At 45.7% G+C, this 26,287-nt stretch overlaps 1 protein-coding gene across 1 annotated transcript in view; it reads left to right on the plus strand.

Annotated features, from left to right (window-relative positions):
- Nucleotides 1-4,893, plus strand: part of bcat1 (branched chain amino-acid transaminase 1, cytosolic) — a 73,910-nt gene extending 69,017 nt beyond the window's left edge. Inside the window, exon 11 of the mRNA XM_041203515.1 lies at nucleotides 1,455-4,893. Within this exon, the coding sequence (XP_041059449.1) occupies nucleotides 1,455-1,496 (42 nt within the window). The 3' untranslated portion in view covers nucleotides 1,497-4,893. The remainder of the gene's footprint in view (nucleotides 1-1,454) is intronic.
- Nucleotides 4,894-26,287: the final 21,394 nt, after the last annotated feature.

Below are 26,287 nucleotides of genomic sequence, written 5' to 3' on the forward strand. Positions count from 1 at the left end.
GCTCTTCTTTGAGAAGTGCCTTGGGATTTTAAATGTTAATGTCTTTATGTTACCATCCTTGGGCCAGGCCCCAGGACTTGGAGGGAGGTCCGGTTAGGGGCCAGTAACATTTTGTTTAAAGTAGTCAAAAGTTGAGATTTCAGACACCGGCTTTTGGAATAAAGCCCCAAGATTCCCTGGGTTTTGAACAAACAAAAATAAAATTAACTATACATGTTCAGAAAGATAAAACAATTTACAAGTTATATTTTACACTCTAAAGTTCAGAATCAACTTAGGGTACATGTGAATTAACAGACAAACGGTGGTCAAACACAGTTTAATATCCCATCCAAAAGACAGCATCTCCAATCGTGCAACACTCCATAAGAAATAGGAGCAGAAGTAGGTCGTTTGACCGCTTGAACTGGTTCTGCCATTCCATAAGATCATGGCTGACATCATCATGGCTTCAGCTCTACTTTCCTGTCTGCTCACCATAACCCTCAAACCCCCTTGTAGATCAAAATCTGTCTAACTCAGCCTTGAATATATCCAATGCCCAAGCCTCCACTGCTCTCCGGGTTTGGGAATTCCGAGGATTAATGACCCTCTGAGAGAAGAAATTCCTCCTCATCCTCATTAAATGGGAGACCCTTTATTCTGAAGCTTTGAGAATCATAAAGTCACTGAGTTTATGGCACAGAAAGAGGCCACTTGGCCAGTCATGCCAGTGCCTGCTAAAAAATGAGCCACCCAGTTTATAATCACACTTTCCAGCATTTGGTCCATAGACCTGCAGGTTACAGCACTTGAGGTCCATATCCAGACACCTTTAAATGAATGGAGAGTTTCTGCCTCTACTACCCTTTCAGACAGTGAGTTCCATATCCCCACAACCCTCTGCATGAAAAATATTTTTCTCATCGCCCTTCTAAACATTTGACCAATCATTTTCCCTAGTCACTGACCTCTCTGCTAAAGTACTGAGTGAAACTCCAAGGAGAATTAACTATTGGCTACATGAGGATGAGCTTAGAACCCCTGTTTCTAGATTTTCCCATGAGGGGTAACATCCTCTCAGCATCTACCCTGTCAAACTCCCTCAGAATCTTATGTTTCAATAAGATCACCTCTCGTTCTTCTAAACTCCAATGAGTATAGACTCCCACTGCACTAAATGCTGGTCTGGATTAGGTGATAACTATTGTACAAGACCAGCCATGTGCTTACAATTGAGTTGCAAGAGATAATGTACACTTTGGAAAACAACATTTAAAAGCTAGAGAGAGGTAATTTAAGGCTGTTACTGCAAGATAGAAAAGTAAATGCTTGTAACACATAAAAGAATCATGGAGAGACACTGTGTGGATAATTGTAATGTGTTCCCTTCTTTTGGCAACACATGAACTTGATACACGTGTGTGCAGTTTGAGTCCCACAGCATGCTAATAGGATTCAAATATCTTTGACAGTACGGGAGAGTGGTGACTGACTGGACCTACCTGGTGGTCTGAAAGTTGGAGCACCATTGAAAGCAGACCGAATGAAGAGCTAAGCAACAGAAGTTGGGCTGAATGTCAAAATAGCACAAACTGCAGTCTAGTGACTGTGAACATCTGACGATGGTTCGTGACTGCTGCCTGCACCCAAATAAAGCACAAAACATTTTGCAATATAAACGTGAATTGTAACCGTATGTACTGTACTACCTTCTGCTCAACAGGGGACCCATGCCAAACTGGCAGAGCCACTGGTACAAACTGCCCCCTCACAGGTTCTCATTCAATTTTGTCAGTGAACGTCAGCACTGTCCTATTCACAGTTCTCTCTGGTTTTTTTGTAGCAACTCTGTGTGATATTGACTTATAAATTACAGACATTTCATCGTCTTTGACATACAACTAGAATACCCTACGGCCAGGACATCAGGGCCTGGTGATTCTGTGTGTTTCGCATGCAGTCAGTGACTGAGCAAAGAGGAATTTGTACATGAGCCATCGTTGATGAGCTGCTGTTAGGCTAGTGAACCGTACAAAATGGGAGATAATTTTCCCAACCAAACGAAAATAGATTAATGTCTGGAATCGGGGTCAACATCACATTATATTTTATGCTCATAGAATCCTAAATGCCTTTGAATCATATTGTATCAGTGATAGTGACACACAAGCAGTGATCCAAAATGAGACGTTGTAAGAGTTGAAAATGCCAAATAAAGATCCCTACATGTGAATTGCAAGGCTGTAAGCCAACTTCAGAGGTTCAGATGTCAGCATGTGAACCTTTGATCATTTATAAACAGCCTTTAATGTATCCCTGATACCTTATTACTATATATAGGTATAATATGTACTGTGTAATTGAGTTTTAAAAGGTGATAAATAAATTATTTCCTCCATATCTTCTCAGAGTGTAGGTGACACTCAGCAATTTATTTATTACATACTCTTTGTTACCCTGAAAGGATTGTAAGTTTTGAGAGGCAGCCACATTTTATGGGATTGGAGTCACATGTTGGCTCAGTTGCATCAGGGTGGCAGGTCAATAGATTTTTATTAGCTAAGGTTATTAAGGGAAATGGAATCAAGACATATAAATTAAGAATAAATGGAAGTACAGATCTAACTGATCCCATGATCTAACTAAATGACAGAACAGGCTTGAGGGACTGAATGGCCCCCTCCTGTTCTTTTAACATTCTTTCTAGGGTGTAGGTGTTGCTGGCCAGGACAATATTTGTTGCCAATCCCATGCCCATCCTTAATTGCCCTTCTGAATGTGGCAGTGAGCCACTTTTGTGAACTGCTACAGTCACATGTAGGCCAGGCCAGGTAAGGATGGCAGATTTCCTTCCCTACAAGAAACTAGCGAACCAGATGGGTTTTTAATGACAGTTGACCTGGCAAGCATTATTGAGACCGGAGGTGGAATCTGGTGGAGGTGACGTGGTCTTGCCTGCCTGCTGGAGAGCCAGTGAGTGACCCATATGTCACCTCTTTTGGGGAAGGCCCGCTGACCTCGAGCCAGTGAGGCAGTTCAGAGGCCACTGGCAGGCCTTTCCCCAGGATCAGTACCCTGAGGGTGGAGGTCCTGCATATTGACCAGCAGCATCTGTAGGAAGGTGGGTGGGTGCTGCCGGACCGACATCCACCCGAGGCTCAGAGTTGAGGAGCGACCCAAGCCACAGATTAATGATGGCAGGAGGGGTTTCACTAGCAATGGGGGTGGGTTGACGGCAAGTGGAGGGTGGTGGCTCTCAGTGGGCCCCCCCCACTTCCCGATGCTGGGTCCCTCAATCAGGCACTGAGTGCTTTTGAATGAGGGACCATGCCCTGGGAGATAAGTAGCCTGCAGAGGTTTACCTGTTGTGTATGCTGCATGGTGACAGGCCTGTCCGTAGCTGAGTTAATACCAGTGGCAGTGGGATGAGACCCTTAAGTGGTCATTAACTGTCCACTTAAGAGCCTGAATTGGCAGCGGGGTTCCCATTCCCGGACTTAATCAGGGTGGAGATGGGAAGATGGCATGGAGCTCACTTGCCACCCTTCTGCCCAATTAAATGCCCTCGCCACCTTCAAACACGCCACTCGAGAGGGCAGCAGATTATGCCCTAAATTTTAATTCCAGATTTTATTAATTCATTAAATTTAAATTCCACCAGTTGTCATGGTGGGATTTGAACCTGTGCCAACAGAACCTGAGCCTCTGGATTACTGGCCCAGTGACATTACCAACACATCCCAACCTCCTCTAGCTTCCCTTCCCTGAACGATATGCATGAGTCAGTTGGGCTCATACAGCAACCCAGCTCCATCTTGCCTTGGTTTGTTCTTTCTCACTGCCAGCCTGCAGATTTTATTGAATTCAGTTTCACCAGTTCTGCAATGGGATTTGAATTCATATTCTCTGGATTACTAGTCCATTTTTGTAACCATTACACTTGGTGCAACCATAATTTTTATACCTTTAGCTTAGATGGTGTGGGGGATGCTGTTGTCCTCTCTTCTCCGAAGAACATTCCAATCTTTCAGGACTGAAATATTGATGGAATACACTGTCATGTGACCAGTGAGCTTTTATTTTACCAAGGAGATCACAGAGTTATTCACTACCCACTGGAAATAAGTATTTATATATATATGTACAGGTAGACAGGAATTGCAAGGTTCAGCTGCCAATGTCTAAACTTTTGTGATACGGATACGTGACCACCAGAATTGGAGTTACAGAGGGAATGCTGCACTGTTAGGGGTGAGGTCTTTCAGGTGAAATGCTAAGCTGAGGCCCTGTCTTCCCTCTGAGCCAGATGAGCCAGATCTCAAGGTATTATTTTGAAGAAAAGCAGAGGTGGCCTGGCCAACAGGAATCCCTCAATCAACATCTCTAAAACTGATAGTGCAGTCATTTATCGCACTGCTGTTTCTGGGATCTTGCTGTGTTCAAAATGACTGCTCGTTTCTCAGCTTTCACAAGTGACCACACTTAAAAAAGTACTTCACTGACTGAAGCATTTTGAGCCATCCTGAGGGTGCTATATGAACGCAAGTTCTTTCTTCTGACTTTCTTTACCATCTGGGACCATTGTTCTTTTGGCCACAAGACAATCATAAAGGTAATGCGCAGACCACTTACAAACCGCCCCCTTTAAGATACCATGCTCCACCCAAAAATTTATAGGTACCATACTTTGAAATAAACAGGCCACGCACAACAAATAAAACTTAGAGGGACTGTTGTCTGAGATCTGCGCTCATATCTAACAAATCATTGTGCAGGCAGTGTCTGCTTTATAATTGTATGACAAAAATATTTCACACTCTACTTAATAGTATAATTTTGTTGTGCAAGTTGTACTATTGATTATGTACGTGACCACAAGATACTGTGCTCAATAAATGTTTTGTTGTGGAATCTTCCTTTTTTTCTCTTTGTACTGCCTTCAGAGTCTCTGTTTTGAGAAACTGATGTCATGAAAAATCAATTCTGGTCACATAAGAGCAAGGAACAGCAGCAATGGAACACTTCCATCACCTGTAAATGTACGCCATTAATGGACATATGGATGTGACAATCTCTTTTTGTTTGAGGGTCAATGAATTATGATCATTTGCCTGTCAAAATGTAGTGTCTTCAAGTCCGACTCCAGAGACTTGAGCACATAATTTAGGCTGACACACTGGTGCAGTATGGAGGGTATTCTGCACTGTTGGAGGGGCCATCTTTCAGATGAAATGTTAAACCATCTGCTTTATCAGCTGGACGTAAAAGATCCTGTAGCAGTGTTTCAGAGGAGAGCTGCTGAGTTCTCTCCGATGACCTGGCCCATATTTACGCAATCACCATGCTGAAAACAAATTATCAGGTCATTATCATATTGCTGTTTGAGGGAGCTTACTGTGCACAAATTGGTTGCACTGTTTCCTGTATTACAGCAGTGGCTATATTTCAAAAGTACTTCATTGGCTATAAAGTACTTCAGGACTTTGCCACATAAATGCAAGCCTTTTTCAATCGCTATATCTGAGCAGCACAGAATAGAAAGCAGTGCGATGTAGTCTAGGGTAATTTGTGTGTGCAGATCTTAATTGGCTTCAACACATTGAAGGTTTTTTCCCTGGTTTCTACAAACCAGCAGCTTTTCCATCACTTTCTGAAACAGAATTTTGGATGAATGTGATGCATTGTTTTTTTCTCTAAGGGGAGCGTCAGAATTCTGCCATTTACAACACACTTATAAATCATATTGAATAATTAATATGGGACATCCAATTGAACTTTATACCCCTTTTCCCCCCGATGTGGTTTATGTCATGCTGGTGCCAAGCACGAGCTGTATAATTGAGGAAACTGACTTCTAACCTGGTGCGCATTGGCACTATTTTCTGGTCAGGCACTGCCTTTGAGCACTTTTTGTACAATTTTAAGACTTTAAGCACTATGCTGATCCAAGGTGACCCTATTTTCACATCTTCAGATCTGGATATACACTGGGTTTGATGATTTAAAAAAAATTCATTTATGGGATGCAGGCCTCGCTGGTTGGGCCAACATTTAGTGCCCATCCCTAATTACCCTTTAAAATGTGGTGTTGAGCTGCCTTCGTGAACCGCTGCAGTCCATGTGGTGTAGGTACACCCACAGTGCTGTTAGGGAGGGAGTTCCAGGATTTTGACCCAGTGAAAGTGAAGGAACGGTGATATATTTCCAAGTTAAAATTGCACAGGAACAACTTCATTCATTTCACAAATCCCATTCTTAATGGGAAGTACTATTAAGTGCTGTGGAATATTGTTCTGCTGCAGTGGTTCATTCTGGCAATAATTTTGCTGCTGGGTTTGGATGTGACTTAGATTTTCACATATTTTGTATTTATTTCTATTTCCCTAATTTTCATCCACAGCTTTGCCTACGGCAGTATAGCTTGTGCCCAGTACAGTTCTGAAGATAGGTAGGCCTTGGACCTAACGAACAGGACAGGGCTGCTATTGGTAAGGAGGGAAAGGACCTGAGCATAGGATAGAGGAAGGTGGTCTTGCCCCAGCTGTCCCATGCCAACCACCTGTGTCACCACCTACACAGAGATGTCGGGGTCTGCCTTGGCTGTCCACACATCATAGAAATGTTCCATCTCCTTCATGAAGGCCTTCAGACATCTTCTGGAGTGCCAGAAACTTCACTGGTGGCTGTCAGGGTAACCACAGACTTGACGTATGTTGTTGAAATATGCCAAGCTTTGCAGAAAGTAGCGCACTGATGTACAGAAAAACTAAGCGATGGTGGTCAGAGCTATCTTTTGTCATGATCATTTCTCAGCACCAACTTGTGCATCATGTATGTTATGCTTTATGGTTCCATTTGTGCTCCACCACAAACGCTGAGCTAGTCTCTGTATGACACACCCACCCCACCACCCCTGCTCCACCTCTACCCACCCACCAAGCTCGATGTATTTGCAAAACTCAGAGTATTGTGCTGATAGAACGGTGATACAGCCTAGAAGAGGACATTCGACCCATTGTGCCTGTGCCAGCCCTGAAATCATTATCTAATTAGTCCCACTCCCCTGCACTTTCCTCATCGCTTTGCAATTTTTTTCCTTTTTGAAGTATATACCCAATTCCCTTTAAAACATGCTGCGTAAAAATATTCTCATGTCTCCTCTAGATCTTTAAAATTATCTTAAATCTGTGTCCTCTGATTACTGACTGTCCCGCCTGTGGACACAGGCAGACCTCAGTCATCTCTCTGTAGGTGGTGACACAGGCGGTTAGCATGGGATGGTTGGGGCAAGACCACCTTCCTCTATCCTATGCTCAGGTCCTTTCCCTCCTTGCCAATAGCAGCCCTGTCCTGTTCAGTAGGTCCGAGGTCTACCTATCTTCAGAACTGTACTGGGCACAACCTATCCTGTCATAGGCAAACAAATCTGTGGACGAAAATTAGGGGAATAGAAATAAATACAAAATATGTAAAATCTAAGCCACATCCAAAATTATTAAAACTCTTCAGAAATGTATTAATGAACCAGGCCTCTATAAAAAGTCTCCCCTTAACCTTCTAAGTAGAGGGGAGGTGATAACGTACTGGTTTTGTCACTGGACCAGTAATCCAGAGACCCATGGTAATGCTCTAGGGACCTGAGTTCAAAACCTGCCATGGCAGATGGTGGAATTTGAATTCAATAAAAAATCTGGCATTGAAAGTTTAATGATGACTCCAGACACACAGCAATGTGCTTGACTCTTAAAAATGCCCTCTGAAATGGCCTAGCAAGCCATTCAGTTGTATCAAACCTCAAAAAGGAATGAAACTGGATGGACCACCTGGCATTGACTTAGGCACCGCAAATCCCTCCTTACTACCAAAATTAGGAGAACTGTCTCACAGACTAATCAAGCAACAGATAATGTCCTAGGCCCCACCATCACCATCCCTGGGTATGTCCTGTCCCACAAGGCAGAGGTGGCAGCACAGAAGTATACGGTCAGGAGGGAGTTGCCCTGGGAGCCCTCAACATAGACTCTGGACCCCATGAAATCTCAAACATGGGCAAGGAAACCTCCTGCTGATTACTACCTACCGTTACCCCCTCAGCTGATGAATCTGTGCTCCTTCATGTTGAACGCCACTTGGAGGAAGCACTGAGGGTGACAAAGGCACAGAATGTACTCTGGATGGGAGACTTCAATGTCCATTACCAAGAGTGGCTCGGTAGCACTACTACTGACCGAGTTGGCTGAGCCCTAAATGACATAGCTGCTAGACTGGGTCTGCGGCAGGTGGTGAGGGAACCAACAAGAGCGAAAAACATACTTGACCTCATCCTCACCAACCTGCCTACTGCAGATGCATCTGTCCATGACAGTATCGGTAGGAGTAACCATTGCACAATCATTGTGGAGACAAAGTCCCGCCTTCAAATTCAGGACCATGTGTGGCACTACCCTGTGCTAAATGGGATAGATTTCAAACAGATCCAGCAATTCCAGACTGGGCATCCATGAGGCGCTGTGGGCCATCAGCAACAGCAGAATTGTACTCGAACACAATCTGTAACCTCCCAGCCCGGCATATCCCCCACTCTACCATTACTACCAAGCCAGGGGATCAACCCTGGTTCAATGAAGAGTGCAGGAGGGCATGCCAGGAGCAGCACCAGGCATACCTAAAAATGAGGTGTCAACCTGGTGAAGCTATAACACAGGACTATTTGTGTGCCAAACAGCATAAGCAGCAAGTGATTAGAGTTAAGCGATCCCCCAACCAACGGATCAGATCTAAGCTCTGCAGTCCTGCCATATCCAGTCATGAATGGTGGTGGATAATTAAATAACTCACTGGAGGAGGCTCCACAAATATCCCCATCCTCAATGATAGAGGAGCCCAGCACATCAGTGCAAAAGATAAGACTGAAGAATTCCTACAATCTTTAGCCAGAAGTGCCGAGTGGATGATCCATCTCGGCCTCCTCCAGAGGTCCCCAGCATCACAGATTCCAGCCTTCAGCCAATTCAATTCACTCCACGTGATATCAAGGAACAGCTGAAGGCACTGGATACTGCAAATCTTATAGGCCCTGACAACATTCTGACAATAGTACTGAAGACTTGTGCTCCAGAACTTGCCGCTCCCCCAGGCAAGCTATTCCAGTACAGCTACAACACTGGCATCTACCCGGCTATGTGGAAAATTGCCCAGTTATGTCTGTACACAAAAAGCAGGACAAATTCAACCCGGCCAATTACAGCCCCATCAGTCTACTGTCGATCATCAGTAAAGTAATGGAAGGGATCATCAACAGTGCTAACAAGCAGCACTTGCTTAGCAACAACCTACTCACTGATATCCAGTTTGGGTTCTGCCAAGGCCACTCAGCTCCTGACCTCATTATGGCGTTGGTTCAAACATGGACAAAAGAGCTGAACTCCTGAGATGAGGTGAGAGTGACTGCACTTGACATCAAGACTGCATTTGATGGAGTGTGGAATCAAGGAGCCCTAGCAAAACTGGAGTCAATGGGAATCAGGGGAAAACTCTCCACTGGTTAGAGTCATACCTAGCACAAAGGAAGATGATTTGGTTGTTGGAGGTTCATTCATCTCAGCTCCAGGACATCACTGCAGGAATTCCTCAGGTTAGTGTCCTCGGCCCAACCATCTTCAGCCGCTTCATCAATGACCTTTCTTCCATCATAAGGTCAGAAGTGGGGAAGTTCGCTGATGATTGCACAATGTTCAGCACCATTCGTGACTCCTCAAATACTGAAGCAGTCCATGTCAAATTGCAACAAGACCTGTACAATATCCAGGCTTGGGCTGACAAGTGGCAATTAACATTTGCACCACACACGTACCAGGCAATGACCATCTCCAGCAAGAGAGAATCTAACCATCGTCCCTTGACGTTCACTGGCATTACCATCACTGAATCCCCCACTATCAACATCCTGGGGGTTACCATGGACCAGAAAGTGAACTGAACTAGCCATATAAATACTGTGACTACAAGCACAAGTCAGAGGCTAGGAATCCTGTGATGAGTAACTCACCTCCTGACTCCCCAAAGCCTGTCCACCGTCTACAAGGCACAAGTTAGGAGTGTGAGGGAATACTCCCCACTTGCCTGGATGAGTACAGCTCCAACAACACTCAAGAAGCTTGACACCATCAAGGACAAAACAGCCTATTCGATTAGCACCACATCTACAAACATTCACTCCCTCCACCATTGACACACAGTGGCAGCAGTGTGTATCATCTACAAGATGCACTGCAAGAATTCACCAAGGCTCTTTACATAGCATCTTCCAAACCCATGACCACTGCCATCTAGAAGGACAAGGGCACCAGACAGATGGGAACACTACCACCTGGAGGTTCCCCTCCAAGTCGCTCACCATCCTGACTTGGAAATATATCACTCTTCCTTCACTGTCGCTGGGTCAAAATGCTGGAATTTCCTTCCTAACAGCACTGTGGGTGTACCTACACCACATGGACTGCAGCGGTTCAAGAAGGCAGATCACCCCCACCTTCTCAAGGGCAACTAGGGATGGGAAATAAATGCTGGCCCAGCCAGAGAAGCTCACATACTGTAAATAAATTTAAAACAAGCCTCCATATTGCTGAAGCCTCTCAAAGTTATTTTCATTGTATTAAATCTGTACATCCTCCTGAAAGCTTTGCCATCCTTACGAAAGTGTACTGCCCAACAGTGGTCACAATGCTCAGCTGAAAACTAACCAGTGATTTATAAGCTTTCAGGAAAACTCCCTCGCTTTATTTCAATGAAGTTTCTTTTGACAGTCCCCTCCTCTGACAGGCTGTCCTGAGGCAGAGAAGGCTGCCTCTGGACTGATCACTGATGATTCATGTGGGGGCAATTTTAACCTGGCCATTCAGTCAAGAAGTTGACAGGACCAGGCACAATGTTGGTTTTATACCCTATGTAATCAGTGGAGAGTAATATCGAGTGGGACATTCCACCTGATCCCCTGGGTTATCTATTCCATGAGTTTGGTTAAAGTCAAAGTGTTATCCTCTCCCAGAGATGCAATCCTAGATGTTTGCTTACTTCTCTATCTGTGGGAACTAGAAATAGTGAGGAGGGTTTACTGGATCCCTGATGCCTTCACTAATGTGGAACTTTGCAGATTGGGCATGCCTGTGACTGTCGCGTGTTAGTGAGGAGCACTTCGAAGGGTGGATTGGGTAGGGTGTGCCTTTGTCATTTCTGGTGCTAAGGTCAGTGATGGGTGCTCTTTTATTCTTCTCTAGCAGTTTGATTCAATTGAGTGATTTGCTAGGCCGTTCCAGATGGCAGTTAAGAGTCAACCACTTTGCTATCGGTCTGGAGCCACATGTAGGACAGACCAAGTAAGGATGGCATATTTCCTTCCCTAAAGGATGGAACCAGGTGGGATTTCATGACAATCCAGTCATTTCATGGTTACCATTATACCACTTCAGAGGCTGCCAATTCTTCATTGAGTAATGCACCCCCAATTCCCCAAAGCCATTCACAATCTTCAAGGCGTAAGTCAGGAGTGGGATGGAATACTGTCTACCTGCCAGGTTGAGTGCAGCTCTAACAGCACTGAAGAAGCTTGACACGGGAAGTGCCCTGGAGTTTCCACATAGCACAAGATATGCACACCAGAGGTTCTGACAGCCCTGCCTTTCCTCTATCGATTAGTTAATAACCTTGTAAGTGTTAATAAACCTTACCAACACAAATAAGCCTTAAACAGTCTTAATAAACCTTACCAATACTAATAAGCCTTATTAATATTAATAAACCCTACAAATACTCTATATTCTTTACTAGTGGTAATAAATTTTACTTAAAAAGATAAGACTAGCTACTCATTTTTTACTTGTTATTAATATTTAATAATTTTATTTTTTTTTTATCTTCCAGCTGTTTATACGCAGTCCCTTAGCAATAATATTCACCAGCCAATCAACTCCTGACTTTCCAGTTATGTCACAGTTTGATTTTTTTTTTTCAAACTCTGGTCCACTCCAGCCTCCACTCCCGACACAGTCTCAAGGTACTACTGCTAATAGTACCTTCCTGCTATTAGTAAATTCACTTTCTACTATAGTGAGCCAATTTAAATTCATAATTCCCCAGCTCATTTATCTGGTTCCCTATGATTTCACAATTTGATTTTCTTTGGAGTCCTCCCTCTGGTCTCACAGTCACTCTCTTGCCCTCTTCACGGCTTCTTTTATTCCCGTTGTGCTCTTGCCTCTCCCTCTTGTCTCACAATGACTTTTTAAAAATTCTTTCTCGGGATGTGGGCATTGCTGGCAAGGCCAGCATTTATTACCCATCCCTAATTGCCCTTGAGAAGGTGGTGGTGAACTGCCTTCTTGAACCGCTGCAGTCCCTGTGGTGTATGTACACCCACAGTGCTATGAGGAAGGGAGTTCCAGGATTTTGACCCAGCGACAGTGAAGGAACAGCGATATATTTCCAAGTCAGGGTGGTGAGTGGCTTGGAGGGGAACTTCCAGGTGGTGGTATTCCCATGCGCCTGCTGCCCTTGTCCTTCTAGCTAGTTGAGGTCATGTGTTTGGAAGATGCTGTCAAAGGAGCATTGGTGAGTCGCTGCAATACATCTTGTAGATGGTATAAGCAGCTGCAAATGTACTCCCTCTGACTTACCTCTTACTGACCCTCTGAGAGAAGAAATCCCTCCTCATCTCTGTCTTAAATGAGAGACCCCTTATTTTGAAAATGTGCCCCCTGTTTCTAGATTCCCCTACGAGAGAAAACATCCTTTCAGCATCTACACTGTCAAGCCCCCTCAGAGTCTTAAATGTTTCAATCAGGTCACATCTCATTCTTCTAAACTCCAATGAGGAAAACCCTAACCTTCACAACCTTTCTTCATACAATAGCCTGTTCATCCCAGGAATCAACCTGGTGAACCTTTACTGAAATGCTTCCAATGCAAGTTTATCCCTCCTTAAATAGTAAGACCAAAAGTGTACGTAGTGCTCCATGTGGTCTCACCAATGCCCATACAGTTGTAGCTCCTTACTTTTATACTCAGCAGTTCAAGAAGGCAGCTCACTACCACTTTCTCGAGGGCAATTAGGGATTGGCAATAAATACTGGCCTAGCCAGCGAGGCCCACACCCTGTGAATGAATAAAAAAAATCTCCCTTGCAATAAAAGTCAACATTCCAGTTGCTTTCCTAATTACTTGCTGTATATACATGCTAAGTTTTTTGTGCGAGGTGTAGGGGTTCTCTTTCTCCACCAGAGACCCTCCCCACACTTAAGTTTGTGACATCAAATTCACAAGAGTATGGCTTGAACAGAATGTCTAGCGAGACGAGTTTCTTCTGATAATTCACAATCATTTTATTAAATTACCAACAGCCCTCAGAGAAGGTCTGCATTCAGCAATTGCTGAAGACAATTACAAATACCCGGAACCCTGACCCATCAGAGGCTAAACGCCCCACTTTGTTCCTAGCTTAATACTTAAATCTTTATATCCTCATTTAGTACTTACAATCACCCCTTAGCTGGCCTTCCAATGGTGTTGTAGGTCCCTCGATAGAGCTGACCAGACTCCACTGACTTCCTTGACTGCCTGTAGAAAACAATCGTGTCCCACAATTTCTGTTGCCAAATATACCATTTCCGCTGCTGGTCTGGCCAACACATTTCAATGTCCAGGAGTTAGCACTCTTAGTTTATTCCAAACGTCATCCAGGTGAATATGATCAGCTCATGCTGGTTGAAACTACATAGTCTTTCCATGGAAAATACATCCCAGATGAATATGATCAGCTCTCACTTTGTTTAAACAATTCTCCTGTTGTTTGAGGCAACATAGTAATAGCAGCTGGCTCCAAGGTCGATGAGGTTCAGAATGATCCTATTCCTTTCCCTGAGAGGAACCAATCATTGTTATTAGATTCCAGCACCATAATTTGTGATACAGGCCTTAGTTGCATTACAATCCCTTAACTGTATTATTTCGATGGCATGTTCCTTGTGTCATATTCAGTCTCGTAATTACATTAGTCAAAGGCAGGTAATGGCATTTCCCTGGTACCATTATTCCATGATGGCAATCAGTCAAAGTCTAAATCATTTTGATGAGCCACTGGACGGAATCGCCTGTGCCCACTGGTATTGGGTGTGTTCGGCGGTGTGAGTGGACAATGTGGCGAAAAGGCCAAAAATCATTTTCATGACATCGTGAAACCAGCTTGCGATCATCCACTCAGCCCGTCAATGGCGGACTGCGTTCCCCGCCATCGGACATTGGGAACCTTGTTGTAATACATCAGCATATCATTATTAGACCAGCCCACTGGACTCACCCACCCCCGACCTGCTGAATTGTCCATCCACGTCAGCATGATTGCCCGCTGGTGCAGAACAAGTCTTGACAACTGTGACACGCAGAAGTCAGGACTTACCATTAGGGCCTTGCTCACATCGTGGACATCTGTGGAGCAGAAGATGCTGCAGCCCGACACTAACAGCACACTGGAGGAACATCCATGGCGTGCTGGGTGGATTCTCAATGACATGGCTCCGCCGCAGAGCAGCTCATGGAAGTAGGAACATTACCGTCGAGGGTCTGCTCATAATGGATGATGGCCGAGGGGGTGGAGAGGAAGATCCAGCTGTGTTTGGGAGAGGAAGCTGTACCAGGGGTGGGAAAGGAAGGTCTAGGATCAACTGGGAGGGGAAGAGGTGTCAGGATGGGGGAAGGTTAGGGGGTATGTGAAGGTGTCAGGATGGTGTGAGGTTGTGGGTGGGGAATGAATGTGTCGGGGTGGGAGGTTGGGAGGGGGGAGGGAGTATGGCGGGGGGAGGAGAGGTAACAAGGGAGAAGGCGGCAACTAGACAGGTAGGTGTAGGGGGGGTGTAAGGTGTAAGGGAAGGAGCTCGGAGGGGGGAAGGATGCAGAGAGGGGAGGGAGTTCCTAGGGATGAAGAAGTGTGGAAAGGGGAGGGAGACCATGGGGATGGAGTGCGGAGAGGGGAGTGAGTGAGGCTGGAGGCAGGAGTAAGGGTATCAAAAGGAGTCAGAAAGGGGGAAGGCGTAATGCTGGAGGAAGAAGTAAAGTTGGAGGAAAGTGTCGGGGGGGAGGGCTAAGAGTGGCAGAAGAAGGAAGGGTGTCTGATGGAGTCAGGAAGGAGAAAGGACTAAGTGCAGATGGAGTCTGGGGTGGGGTGGACCAAGAGCAGGGGGACATTGTGGGGGTAGGAGTTCCAAGTGGGGAAAGGATCCAGGGGGAGGGTTCTGATGAGCCCATGACTGTCTCCTGGGGAGCGAACTGAGGATGGCCATGAAACAAGGGAATGGTGGGAATGACTGAGCGCAGAGTGAGGCAGTAGGGTGGGAGGGCGAGGGTTCGATTTTTGGGAGGGAAGGGAACATGCACATTCACCTGGACATCCCAGAAGGAAAAGGGTTGTAGCTGGTAGGTCACAGAGGAGAGGTGGAAGGTGCTGCCGGGGGGTCAACAGTGATGTGGGAAAGGAAATGGGTGACTGGGGGAGGGGAAAAGATGGGAGAGCTGATGGAAAAGCAAATCCAGGCCATGCTGTCTAAATCGAAAGTGAAACGACAGTCGTGGTGGGTGAGATCAGGTGCTGCATGGGGGTGTGAATATTGCATGGGCGGAGATGCAGATGAGCTCAGATGGACAACTGAAAATGAACCCCAGCAGGCAGCATTGAAAACGCTCAGGGCATTGAAGGGAGGGACGTCGAGGTGCCCATTTCCTTCTTGTGTTGCCACTGCAGGAACTCACCCATGGCTCCCGCGATGGAGTGCAGGTCTGCATATGTCTCCGCATTCTACTGGACCAGGGTCCCCATGGCGTCAGCCATCCTCCCCATGGAGACCTCCATACACGCACATGTGGGCACCACTTGATCAGAGAGCTGGCAGACACACCCCTCCAACTTGCGCACCACTCTGTTGAGGGCTTCCAGCTCTCTGCGTGATGTTCCCACACCTTCTGCTGACTCTTCAGGATGAGATGGAAGCCCAAATCCAGAGGCTCATCATCTGACTCAGACCTCACAGATGCCTGATCCCCAGCAGTCTTCCGAGTGCCGCTGAGCCCAGCTGAACCTGCCTCTTCCTGCTGCTGCGGACATGTGTCTGTGCGGTGTCCACCAGATTGTGAACCTGAGCCTGGTCTAGCTCTAGGTCTGACTGAGGTGTGTGTCTCTGTGCGGAGGATGTGGGTAAGCACTGCAATGGATCTTCCAGGCTGCTTATTTCCAGTTCTTCAATGGGAGAGGTGTCCTACTGGTTGAAGGTGAGGACCTGGATAGAGCTGAGGAACTGGCCACGTGGCAGAGCTCCCTGTGAACCAAAGTCACTGAGATCCGATCACGGGATGTGGGCTTCACTGGCTAAGCCAGCAATTATTGCCCATCCCTAATTGCCCTTGAGAAGGTGTTGGTGAGCTGCCTTCTTGAATGGCTGCAGTGATGTGGGTACACCCACAGTGGTATTAGGGAGGGAGTGCCAGGCTTTTGACCCAGTGAAGGAATGATGATATATTTCCAAATCAGGATGGTAAGTGACTTGGAGCGGAGCTTCCTGGTGGTGGTGTTTCCATCTATCTGCTGCCCTTGTCCTTCTAGGTGGTAATGGTTGTGGGTTTGGAAGGTGCTGCCTAAGGAGCCTTGGTGAATTCCTGCAGTGCATCCTGTAGATTGTACACACACTGCTGCCACTGAACAAGAGTGATGGAGGGAGTGAATATTTGTGGATGTGGTGCCAATCAAGCTGGCTGCTCTGTCCTGGATGGTGTCGAGCTTCTTGAGTGTTGTGGGAGCTACACTCATCCAGGCAAGTGGAGAGTATTCCATCACATACTTGGCTTGTGGCTTGTAGATGGAGGACAGGCTTTGGGGAGTCAGGAAGTGAGTTACTCCCTGCACGATTCCTAGCTCTTGACCTGCTCTTGTAGCCACAGTGTTTATATGGCTAGTCCAATTTAGCTTCTGGCCAATGGTAACCCCCAGGATGTTGATAGTGGGGGATTCAATGATGGTAATGCCATTGAACATCAAGGGGCGATGGTTGGGTTCCCTCTTGTCAGCGATGGTCATTGCCTGACTTGTGTGGCACGAATGTTACTTGCCACATGTCAGCCCAAGCCTGGATATTGTACAGGTCTTGCTGCATTTGAACAGGGCTGCTTCAGTATCTGAGGACTTGCGAATGGTGCTGAACAATGTGCAATCATCAGTGAACATCCCCACTTCTGACCTTATGATGGAAGGAAGCTCATTGATGAAGCAGCTGAAGATGGTCGAGTCTAAGACACTACTGTGAGGAACTCCTGCAGTGATGTCCTGGAGCTTGAGATGACTGACCTCCAACAACCACCACCATCTTCCTTTGTGCTAGGTATGACTCCAACAAGTGGAGAGTTTTCCCCCTGATTCCATTAACTCCAGTTTTGCTAAGGCTCCTTGATGCCACACTCTGTCAAATGCTGCCTTGATGTCAAGGGCAGTCACTCTCACCTCACCTTGGGAGTTCAGTTCTGTTGTCCATGTTTGGACCAAGGCTGTAATGAGGTCAGGAGCTGAGTGGCCCTGGCAGAACCCAAACTGGGCATCAGTGAGCAGGTTATTGCTAAGCAAGTGCTGCTAGATAGCACTGTTGATAACCCCTTCCATTACTTTACTGATGATTGAGAGTAGACTGATGGGGCGGTAATTGGCCGGGTTAGATTTATCCTGCTTTTTGTGTACAGGAAATACTTGGGCAATTTTCCACATAGACGGGTGGATGCCAGTGTTGTAACTGTACTGGAACAGCTTGGCTACGGGTGCGGCAAGTTCCGGAACACAAGTCTTCAGTACTATTGCTGGAATGTTGTCAGGGCCCATGGCCTTTGCAGTATCCAGTGACTTCAGCCATTTCTTGATATCACATGGAATGAATTTAATTGGCTGACGACTGGCATCCGTGATGCTGGGGACCTCTGGACGAGGCCGAGATGGATCATCCACTCAGCACTTCTGGCTGAAGATTGTTGCGCATGCTTCAGCCTTATCTTTTGCATAGCTGTGCTGGGCTCCCCCATCACTGAGGATGGGGATATTTGTGGAGCCTCCTCCGCCAGTGAGTTGTTTAATTTTCCACCACCATTCACGACTGGATGTGGCAGGACTGCAGAGCTTAGATCTAATCCATTGGTTGTGGGATCACTTACTTCTGTCTATCACTTGCTGCTTATGCTGTTTGGCACGCAAGTAGTCCTGTGTTATAGCTTCACCTTCATTTTTAGGTATGCCTGGTGCTGCTCCTGGCTTGCCCTCCTGCACTATTCATTGAACCAGAGTTGATCCCCTGGCTTGATGGTAATGTGGGGGTAGAGTGGGGGATATGCCAGGCCATGAGGTTACAGATTGTGTTTAAGTACAATTCTGCTGCTGCTGATGGCCTACAGCGCCTCACGGATGCCCAGTCTTGAGTTGCTAGATCTGTTCAAAATCAATCCCATTTAACATGGTAGTGCCACACAACACGATGGAGACTTTGTCTCCACAATGACTGTGCGGTGGTCACTCCTACCAATATTATCATGGACAGATGTATTTGTGGCAGGCAGGTTGGTGAGGATGAGGCCAAGTACGTTTTTCTCTCTTGTTGGTTCCCTCACCACATGCCGCAGACCCAGTGTTGCAGCTATGTCCTTTAGGACTCGGCCAGCTCAGTCAGTAGTGGTGCTACCGAGCCACTCTTGGTGATGGACATTGAAGTCCCCCACACACTCTGTGCCCTTGCCACCCTCAGTGCTTCCTCCAAGTGATGTTCAACCTGGAGGAGAGCACAGATTCATCAGCAGAGGGAGGTGGTACGTGATAATCAGCAGGAGGTTTCCTTGGCCATGTTTGACCTGATGCCATGAGACTTCATGGCAGCAGAGTCGATGTTGAGGACTCCCAGGGCAACTCCCTCCTGACTGTATACCACTGTGCCACCACCTCTGCTGGGTCTGTCCTGCCGGTGGGACAGGACATACCCAGGGATGGTGATAGTGGAGTCTGGGACATTATCTGTAAGATATGATTGTGTGAGGATGACTATGTCAGGCTGTTGCATGACTAGTCTGTGAGGCAGCTCCCCCAATTCTGGCACTAGCCCCAGATGTTAGTAAGGAGGACTTTGCAGGGTCGACAGGGCTGAGTTTGCCATTGCCGTTTCTGGTGCCTAGGTTGATGTTGGGTTGTCCGTCCGGTTTCATTCCTTTTTAGTGTCTTTGTGGCAGTTTGTTCCAACTGAGTGGTTTGCTAGGCCATTTCAGAGGGCACTTAAGAGTCAACCACATTGCTGTGGGTCTGGAGTCATATGTAGGCCAAAGCAGGTAAGGATGATAGATTTCCTTTCCTAAAGGACATTAGTCAAAAGGACATAAGTCAAAAGAGTCAAAAGCAGGAGAGAGAACACGCACATTTGCATTGAGAGAGGGATGATGTGGTGCAGGATCCTCACGAGGTCGTTCACCGCCAACCTCACTGTCACCTCAGGCACGGTCCACGTCCTCACCAGTCAGCGCAATGGCATACTCCTCGAAGTGAGTGAGGGGCCTAATGTGGTCACTCCATCCCTGGTCTGGAACCTCTCCCTGCTGATGTGGGTCAGCTTCTGCCGCATGAAAACAGATGGAGAGAGTGTGACCAGGATGCATGGCACTGGGCAGAATGTTTGTGTGGTCAGCGGAGCCATGGACAGGATGAGGAGTGAGCTCCAGGGGATATGAGCCTGATGGAGATGTGAGGGTGTATGTGAGAGTTAGTGGTATTGTCCCTTGAGGTATGAGATCCCTGTGGGTGTGTGATGGGCTTGTGAGGGGGTGAGTTGAGAGTGATGAGAAGAGTGAGTTACCCTGGCTGAACGGAAGAGACCATTTGTCCTCTTTGGGCACTGGGAGGCTGTCCTCTTTTGCAGGGCATTAGCGCTGACCACCGCTGCCACTGCCTCCCATGCTGAATTGGTGATGCTGCTGTCCATCCTGAGGCCAGAGCAGGGATAGAGGACATCACGGTGGGCCTCCACGGCATTCAAAAGGCGCTCGAAGGACGCCTCACTGAAATTGGATGCTGCAGTCATTTTATCTTTCAGGGACATCCTGTCTTCTCTGCAGCAGTTCTGGGCTGGAAGCACTGAGGGGTGTGTGTGCCACTACACTTTAAATATGGCGCCTGGCGCGATGAAGCAGTGAGGGGATGGCATAGAGGACCAATGAGAGCCCGCCCACCATCAAAACGGCGTGTTTCCCCGGAATGCATAATTAATGTGGTGGGTTTGGGACGATAGGCTGTGAAAATCCACCATTTCAGCTGGCGGGTGAAACATCATTTTACCCATCCACTACCACACTCAGTGGGAATCTGGGATGATTCTGCCCACCGTCTTTTACTAAATGTCAGAATTAACCCCTTGTTGCACAGCCCTGTGCTGTTGGCTGCAGCTTGGTTTCTGTATTGTATGGTACAAAAACATGAAGTCAAAACATGTCTGTGGGTTTGGATTTTATACTCCATAAATTTCCCAGTTGGAGGGGGTTCCGATCCTATGGAGGACACCCAGAACCCTTGGTACTGCAGCATTCTGCAGTCTCTCTCCATTTAAATAATATTCTGCTTCTCTATTTTTTCTGCCAAAGTGGACAACCTCACATTTTCTCACATTAGAATCCATCTGCCAAATTTTTGCCTGCTCACTTAATCTATCTATATCCCTTTGCAGACTCATTGGGCTGAATTTTACGGCACCTGAGGCGGAGCCTGAAGATGTGGAGTAAAGGAATAATAAAGAGAATTCCAGAAATAAAGATGTGAAGATGATTGAGAAAAGGGTCAGTGAGAGGGGACTAAAAGAAATCTGGGAGATAATAGGCAGCCAAGGAAAGCATTGGACCAGAACTTCCGCAGAGTGGCAGTCACAGTTGCATTGCCATTCCATACGTTTTCACTTACACTAGAATGCAGTTGCACATTTCTTGCCTGATCTTCCAACTCGGGCCGGTAGTGCAGTGCAGCTGCTTCCCGAGGCCTTTAGACGAGTGTAGCAGAGACAGACGGAAGGAAGCCATGTCCCCTTTTTTTTACAGAACTAGCTGTTGTAAACTGTAAAAAGTTAAAGGTCCCAGCCACTTCGTGAAGCCAGTGACAGCGTAAATGTGTAAGGTAGGTGGGTAAGTTGGGGGCGGTGATGTAATATAATCTTGGGAAATGTTGGACTGTAGCTTTAAGAATAATCCTGTGCTGTAAGATCACGTGATCTGCATAAACAACTGTGTTAGAAGTGCAGGGAACCTCTACAGGGGAGAGTACTTATTTAATTATGGAGTTTGATGCACACGTCTAGTTGCTGCTGCTGTCTTGTAAATAAAGCTAAATGTGTCCATCAAGAAAAGTTGTCTGAAGATCAACTCTATAGCAAACTGGTGATGAGAATAAATCAGATTTGTCATTGAACCTCACCCAGCGATTCTGAGTATCTAAGTTTGTTAAAAATAACAGAAGATATACTCATCCAAAATGCCACAGTTCGACAGAATCAACCTCTTTGAGCCAGCCACAGGTGATTGGTCTCAATATATAGAACATCTTGCAAACGAAATCACAGGGGAGGAAAAGAGGAGAGTGATCCTCTTGAGTACTTGTGGGAGCAAAACCTACAGCTTAATCAAAGATTGACGGCCCCCAGTGCCCCAGACTCAAAGACTTTCAGTGAATTAGTAGACCTCATTAAGGGACATTTTCAACCCAAGCCCTTAGACACAATGCAGAGGTTCAGATTCACAGAAATAGAGCCCCAGGTGAGACAATTGCTGCCTACATGGCGAAACTAAAACAACTAACAGAATATTGTGATTTCAGTGAAACCCTGAATGGCATGCTCAGAGATCGTTTAATGTGTGGTGTGCAGGAAGACGATATTCAGTGAAGATTGCTGGCTGAAGTGAACCTTGATTTTAAGAAAGCGTTAGAAATAGCACTGGTGATGGAAAGCACTGCAAGGGATTCACAGGCAATTCAAGTGGTGCAAAATGGTGCCATGCACCAAATCGGACAGAAACAGTCAGCTGAAAGTGGCGCGAGCAGCCCGGACTCCGCCATGAAGTGTGAAGCAGCCCCCGCTAACTGAAAAATGAGAGGAAACAACTTAGCAACTAAATCGAAAAATAACTTTCAACAAAGTGGAAACAATCAGTCTTCTAGTGATTGGCAATTTTAAAAAGTGGAGTGTTATTTTTGTCACAGAAGCAGACACATAATGTAACAGTGCAAGGCAAGATTTAAACAGGCTTCCAGACAACAAACGAAGTTCAATAAGGTCTATAGTGTAGAAGAACCTGAAACAGCCAATTCTGATATTATTCATTATTCAACATGAAAGTTGGGAAGACAGAGCCAATTACTGTCACAATGCAAGTGAATGGTAAACCATTAGAAATGAAAGTAGACATGGGAACTTCCACCACTGTAATAGGAGAACACACTTTCAGATATTTAAATAAAGGTGATCAGCAATTAAATTTGGAATAAACATCTGCCAAGTTAAAAACGTACATAGACAAAGAAATCCCTGTAAAAGGTATCAGCAGAGTAACAGTCCATTATAGAAACCAGTCGGCATATCTACCAGTTATGGTGTTAAAAGGCAGAGGACCAAGCCTCCTTGGTCAAAATTGGTTGAGGGAAATTAACCTTGATTGGCCAGTGAGATTTCAAAAGGAAGCTGGAAGAGTTCCTGTCTTGAAAAAGGAACAAGGCAAAGTGTGGCAGAAAGAGCCTGGAGTGTTCAAGGACCGCAACAGGATGAAAAAGGAGGGCAAGGTGTCAACAACCTTAAGAAATGAAAACTGTCTTAAACAATTGCATGGAAGAACAGCAGAAGAAACTCAAGGAGACCCTGCTGAATGACAGAATTCAAGACGGAGTGAGTAACCTTCACAAGGAAAAGGAAAACCTGTTGAAAGACCTTCACACACTACAAGTTTCCCTCAGGTCAATGTTTTTGCCTCTAGAAAAGTACGAAGAGAAACAAGAAGAATTTAACACCTCTCTGAACAAACTGAAGAACCAGTTGGTAGAGAAAACTCATCAATGTACAAGTTTCTAGGAGGAAGCAAACAGATACAAGAAAGAAACAGAAGGGCTGAAGAATCAGCTAAATGAAGCTAAGGAGGCTTTGAAAGCAAAAGTCACAGACCTTACCAAGATGCAAGCAAATACTGAAGTCACGGGTAGCTTAACTACTGAACTAAGACAGGTTAAGATTGCATCTGAGAGAAGTCTGGCTGACAGTGAAGTCAAAAAGAAGGCCAAGACTAAATTCTATGGTAGAAAGAAGAAGATGTAGAATTACTGATGAGGCGCCGTCTTTGGACAAGACTAAGCCTAATACCTCCCAATTTGATGGGGAAGGTGGAGAAAAGTCAAGGTTACCAAAAAGCGACTCACGATTTGCATAGTTATGAGTGACAATTTACTGTTGGAGAAGCAACATATATGAAGAATTTTGGTGGAGGACTGAAGTGGTTACCTGGTAAAGTCAGTTCAGTGGCTGGACCATTGAAATGCCACATGGTACTGGAGGGCCGGATCACCCATGAGCATGTAGATCATTTAAGAAAAAGAGATATAGCCAACAAGATATTGTTCTACCTGTAACCATTACTGAACCAGTGTTTCCTGTTGAAGATGCTCAACCAAGGACAGACATGCCTGATGTCTCTGTCAGAGTGGAAGGCTCTGAACTGCATGTTCCTAATGAGGTGCCTGATGTTATTTCATTCCAGAGAATGTGTTTCCTTCAAAAGAATCTGAAATCGAGGAGCTGCGACGTTCCACATGGATCAGGAAACCACCTGAAAGACTGAACTTGTAATTTCATGACCTTTGTAAATCATGTAATATCATGAGATAAATATCCTTGTAAATACAAAATGTACAGAAAAGTTAAAGGGGGAGGAATGTAGTAATTATAGCTTTGGAAAATTTTGGACTATAGCTTTAAGAATAATCCTGTGCTGTAAGATCACATGATCTATGTAAACCAATGTGTTAACAGCATGGGGAACCTCTACAGGGGAGAGTGCTTCTTCAGTTATGGAGTTTGATGCACTATGTGTAGTTGCTGCTGCTGTCTTGCAAATAAAGTTTAATGTGTCCACTAAGAAAAGTTGTCTGAAGATCAGCTCTATAACAGGTGGTCAGGCAGGGGGGCCGGGTGATCAGTGGGGGCGGGTTGGGTGGTCAGTGGTGGAGGAGGGTGGTCAGTGGGCGGTTTGGGTGTTGAGGGGGCCAAATGGTCAGTGGGGAGAGTTGCAGATCAGTGAGGGATCAGGTGAGGGGATTGGGTGTTTGGTCGGGGTCTTTGGGTGGTCAGTGGAATGGGCCGGGTGGGAGGGGCCAGGAGGGTCAGGGTGGGGGCCATCATACTATAGTTACCCAGGAGTTAGAAGTGGTTTTAATCCTTCCAACTTTTCCTGGGTAACCAATTTGCTAAGAGACTCAGAACCATCCAAAGTCTCCAATTTAAATCAGATTATTGGATGGTTCCCAGTGCAGGGTAATTGCTCATTGCCAGTTTGAACTTCTCTGGCAATTGCCGTGCAATCCTTGTGTTGGGCTTTCTATTAAGTGTATGAAGTTTCTAAGTATAACTTAATCCACAAGACCTCCCAAAGTGGAGGGTTCCCCAGTACATCTTCTGGCGTACCTCCATGGTACGACCCCCACAGAGAGGGGAGATTATGGGCCATCATGGGGAGAAGTAACTAAACATCACTGTGACGTTTGCTAAACAGAGAGTTCTAGATTGACATGCAAGGCGGATGTCCTTAGATTTATTATGGAGCTGTCTGAGCCTGCAAACTATAGAAACCATAAAAGAGGCAATGCTTTGGATTTAAAGAACAACAAAAACTCATCTCTGTGGGTAGAATTGTCTGTTCCCACTGGTGGCTGGCGTGCTTGGTGGTGTGAACGGACAATATGGCGCGAAGGCCAAAAATTGGTTTCACGTTTGCAGTCATCCGCTCCGCTCGCCAATGCCAGGCCACATTTCCTGCCACCGCATGTTGGGAACTTCATTGTAATACACACGCATATCATTATAAGCCCAGCCCACTGGCATCATCCCCCGATGCTGGATCATCTGGGAATGTCAGCATAATTGCAAACCAACATGTTTCACAACAGCATTTGTAAGGCGTGCACCTGGCGAGATACACTTTGAGGAGAAATCAGAGGTGAGTGCATTGTAAAGTTGCGCGGCACTCGTGAGGGTCACCTGTTGGACCTCATGGTTGAAGCATCGTTCATTCAGGCGAGCGCACAGGCAAGTTACAAATTCCAAGCTGGCACCATATGGTTCCAGGGCAAGGGCTGCACTGTGATTGAGGCAGTTGATGGGGGCAAGGGCTGCACTGCATTTGGGGCGAGTTGGGTGGGCAAGGGTTGTGCTGCGATTGAGGTGTGTTGGGGGGGAGTAAGGGCTGCAGGGTGGTTGAGGACTAAAAAGAGGAATTAGTGGTGGTGGATAAAGAGAAAGAGGTAGAAATGAAGGATTCTGAAATTGATTTTCTTTCAATCAAATATGGTATTTTTCACGGAAGTTGAATGTACAACAGAGAAGCTATTCAACGATCAAAACGAAGACTCTGGGCCTGGCGTTAGAATTGCAGCATTTTGAGGTTTACGATGCAAACAATTCATCAGAAACAATTATTTATATAGAACACAATTCTTTAAAGTTTCTGGACAAATTTTGAGACAGAGGTGCAAGGCTATTCAGATGGAGTTTATTACTGCAACCATTTAATCTACAGGTCATACATGTGACTGGATGAGAAAATCTGATTGCAGATGCATTGTCAAGAGTTTGAAGCTGAAAGAGAAAATTGGACATGTAAAAACATGGGCACTAGACTGGAATAATTTCTGTCGATACCAAGGATTTGTATATACATTATGTTAATGCATGTATCTGGTAATGTAATAATGTGAGTATATAGATAACTATAGGAAGTAATGTAAGATGGGTTAAGAAAAGGAGCAGTCTTTTGAAATTATGACAGTTCATTTTCCAGTAAGGAGGGGGCATCGTGAATATATAATAATTTTCATAATATTATTGTGATTTACTGTAAAGGTAGGTTAATAGTGGGATTTGGATTAGTTTCTCTGTGTGGATGTGAGTGTGTGGGGAATTTAATTGAATTAGAGACAGCTGGTCTGGAGCTTTTGAGTTATCAAAAGGGAATCTAAGTT

This window comes from Carcharodon carcharias, chromosome 13, assembly GCF_017639515.1.
Source record: "Carcharodon carcharias isolate sCarCar2 chromosome 13, sCarCar2.pri, whole genome shotgun sequence".
NCBI lineage: Eukaryota > Metazoa > Chordata > Chondrichthyes > Lamniformes > Lamnidae > Carcharodon > Carcharodon carcharias.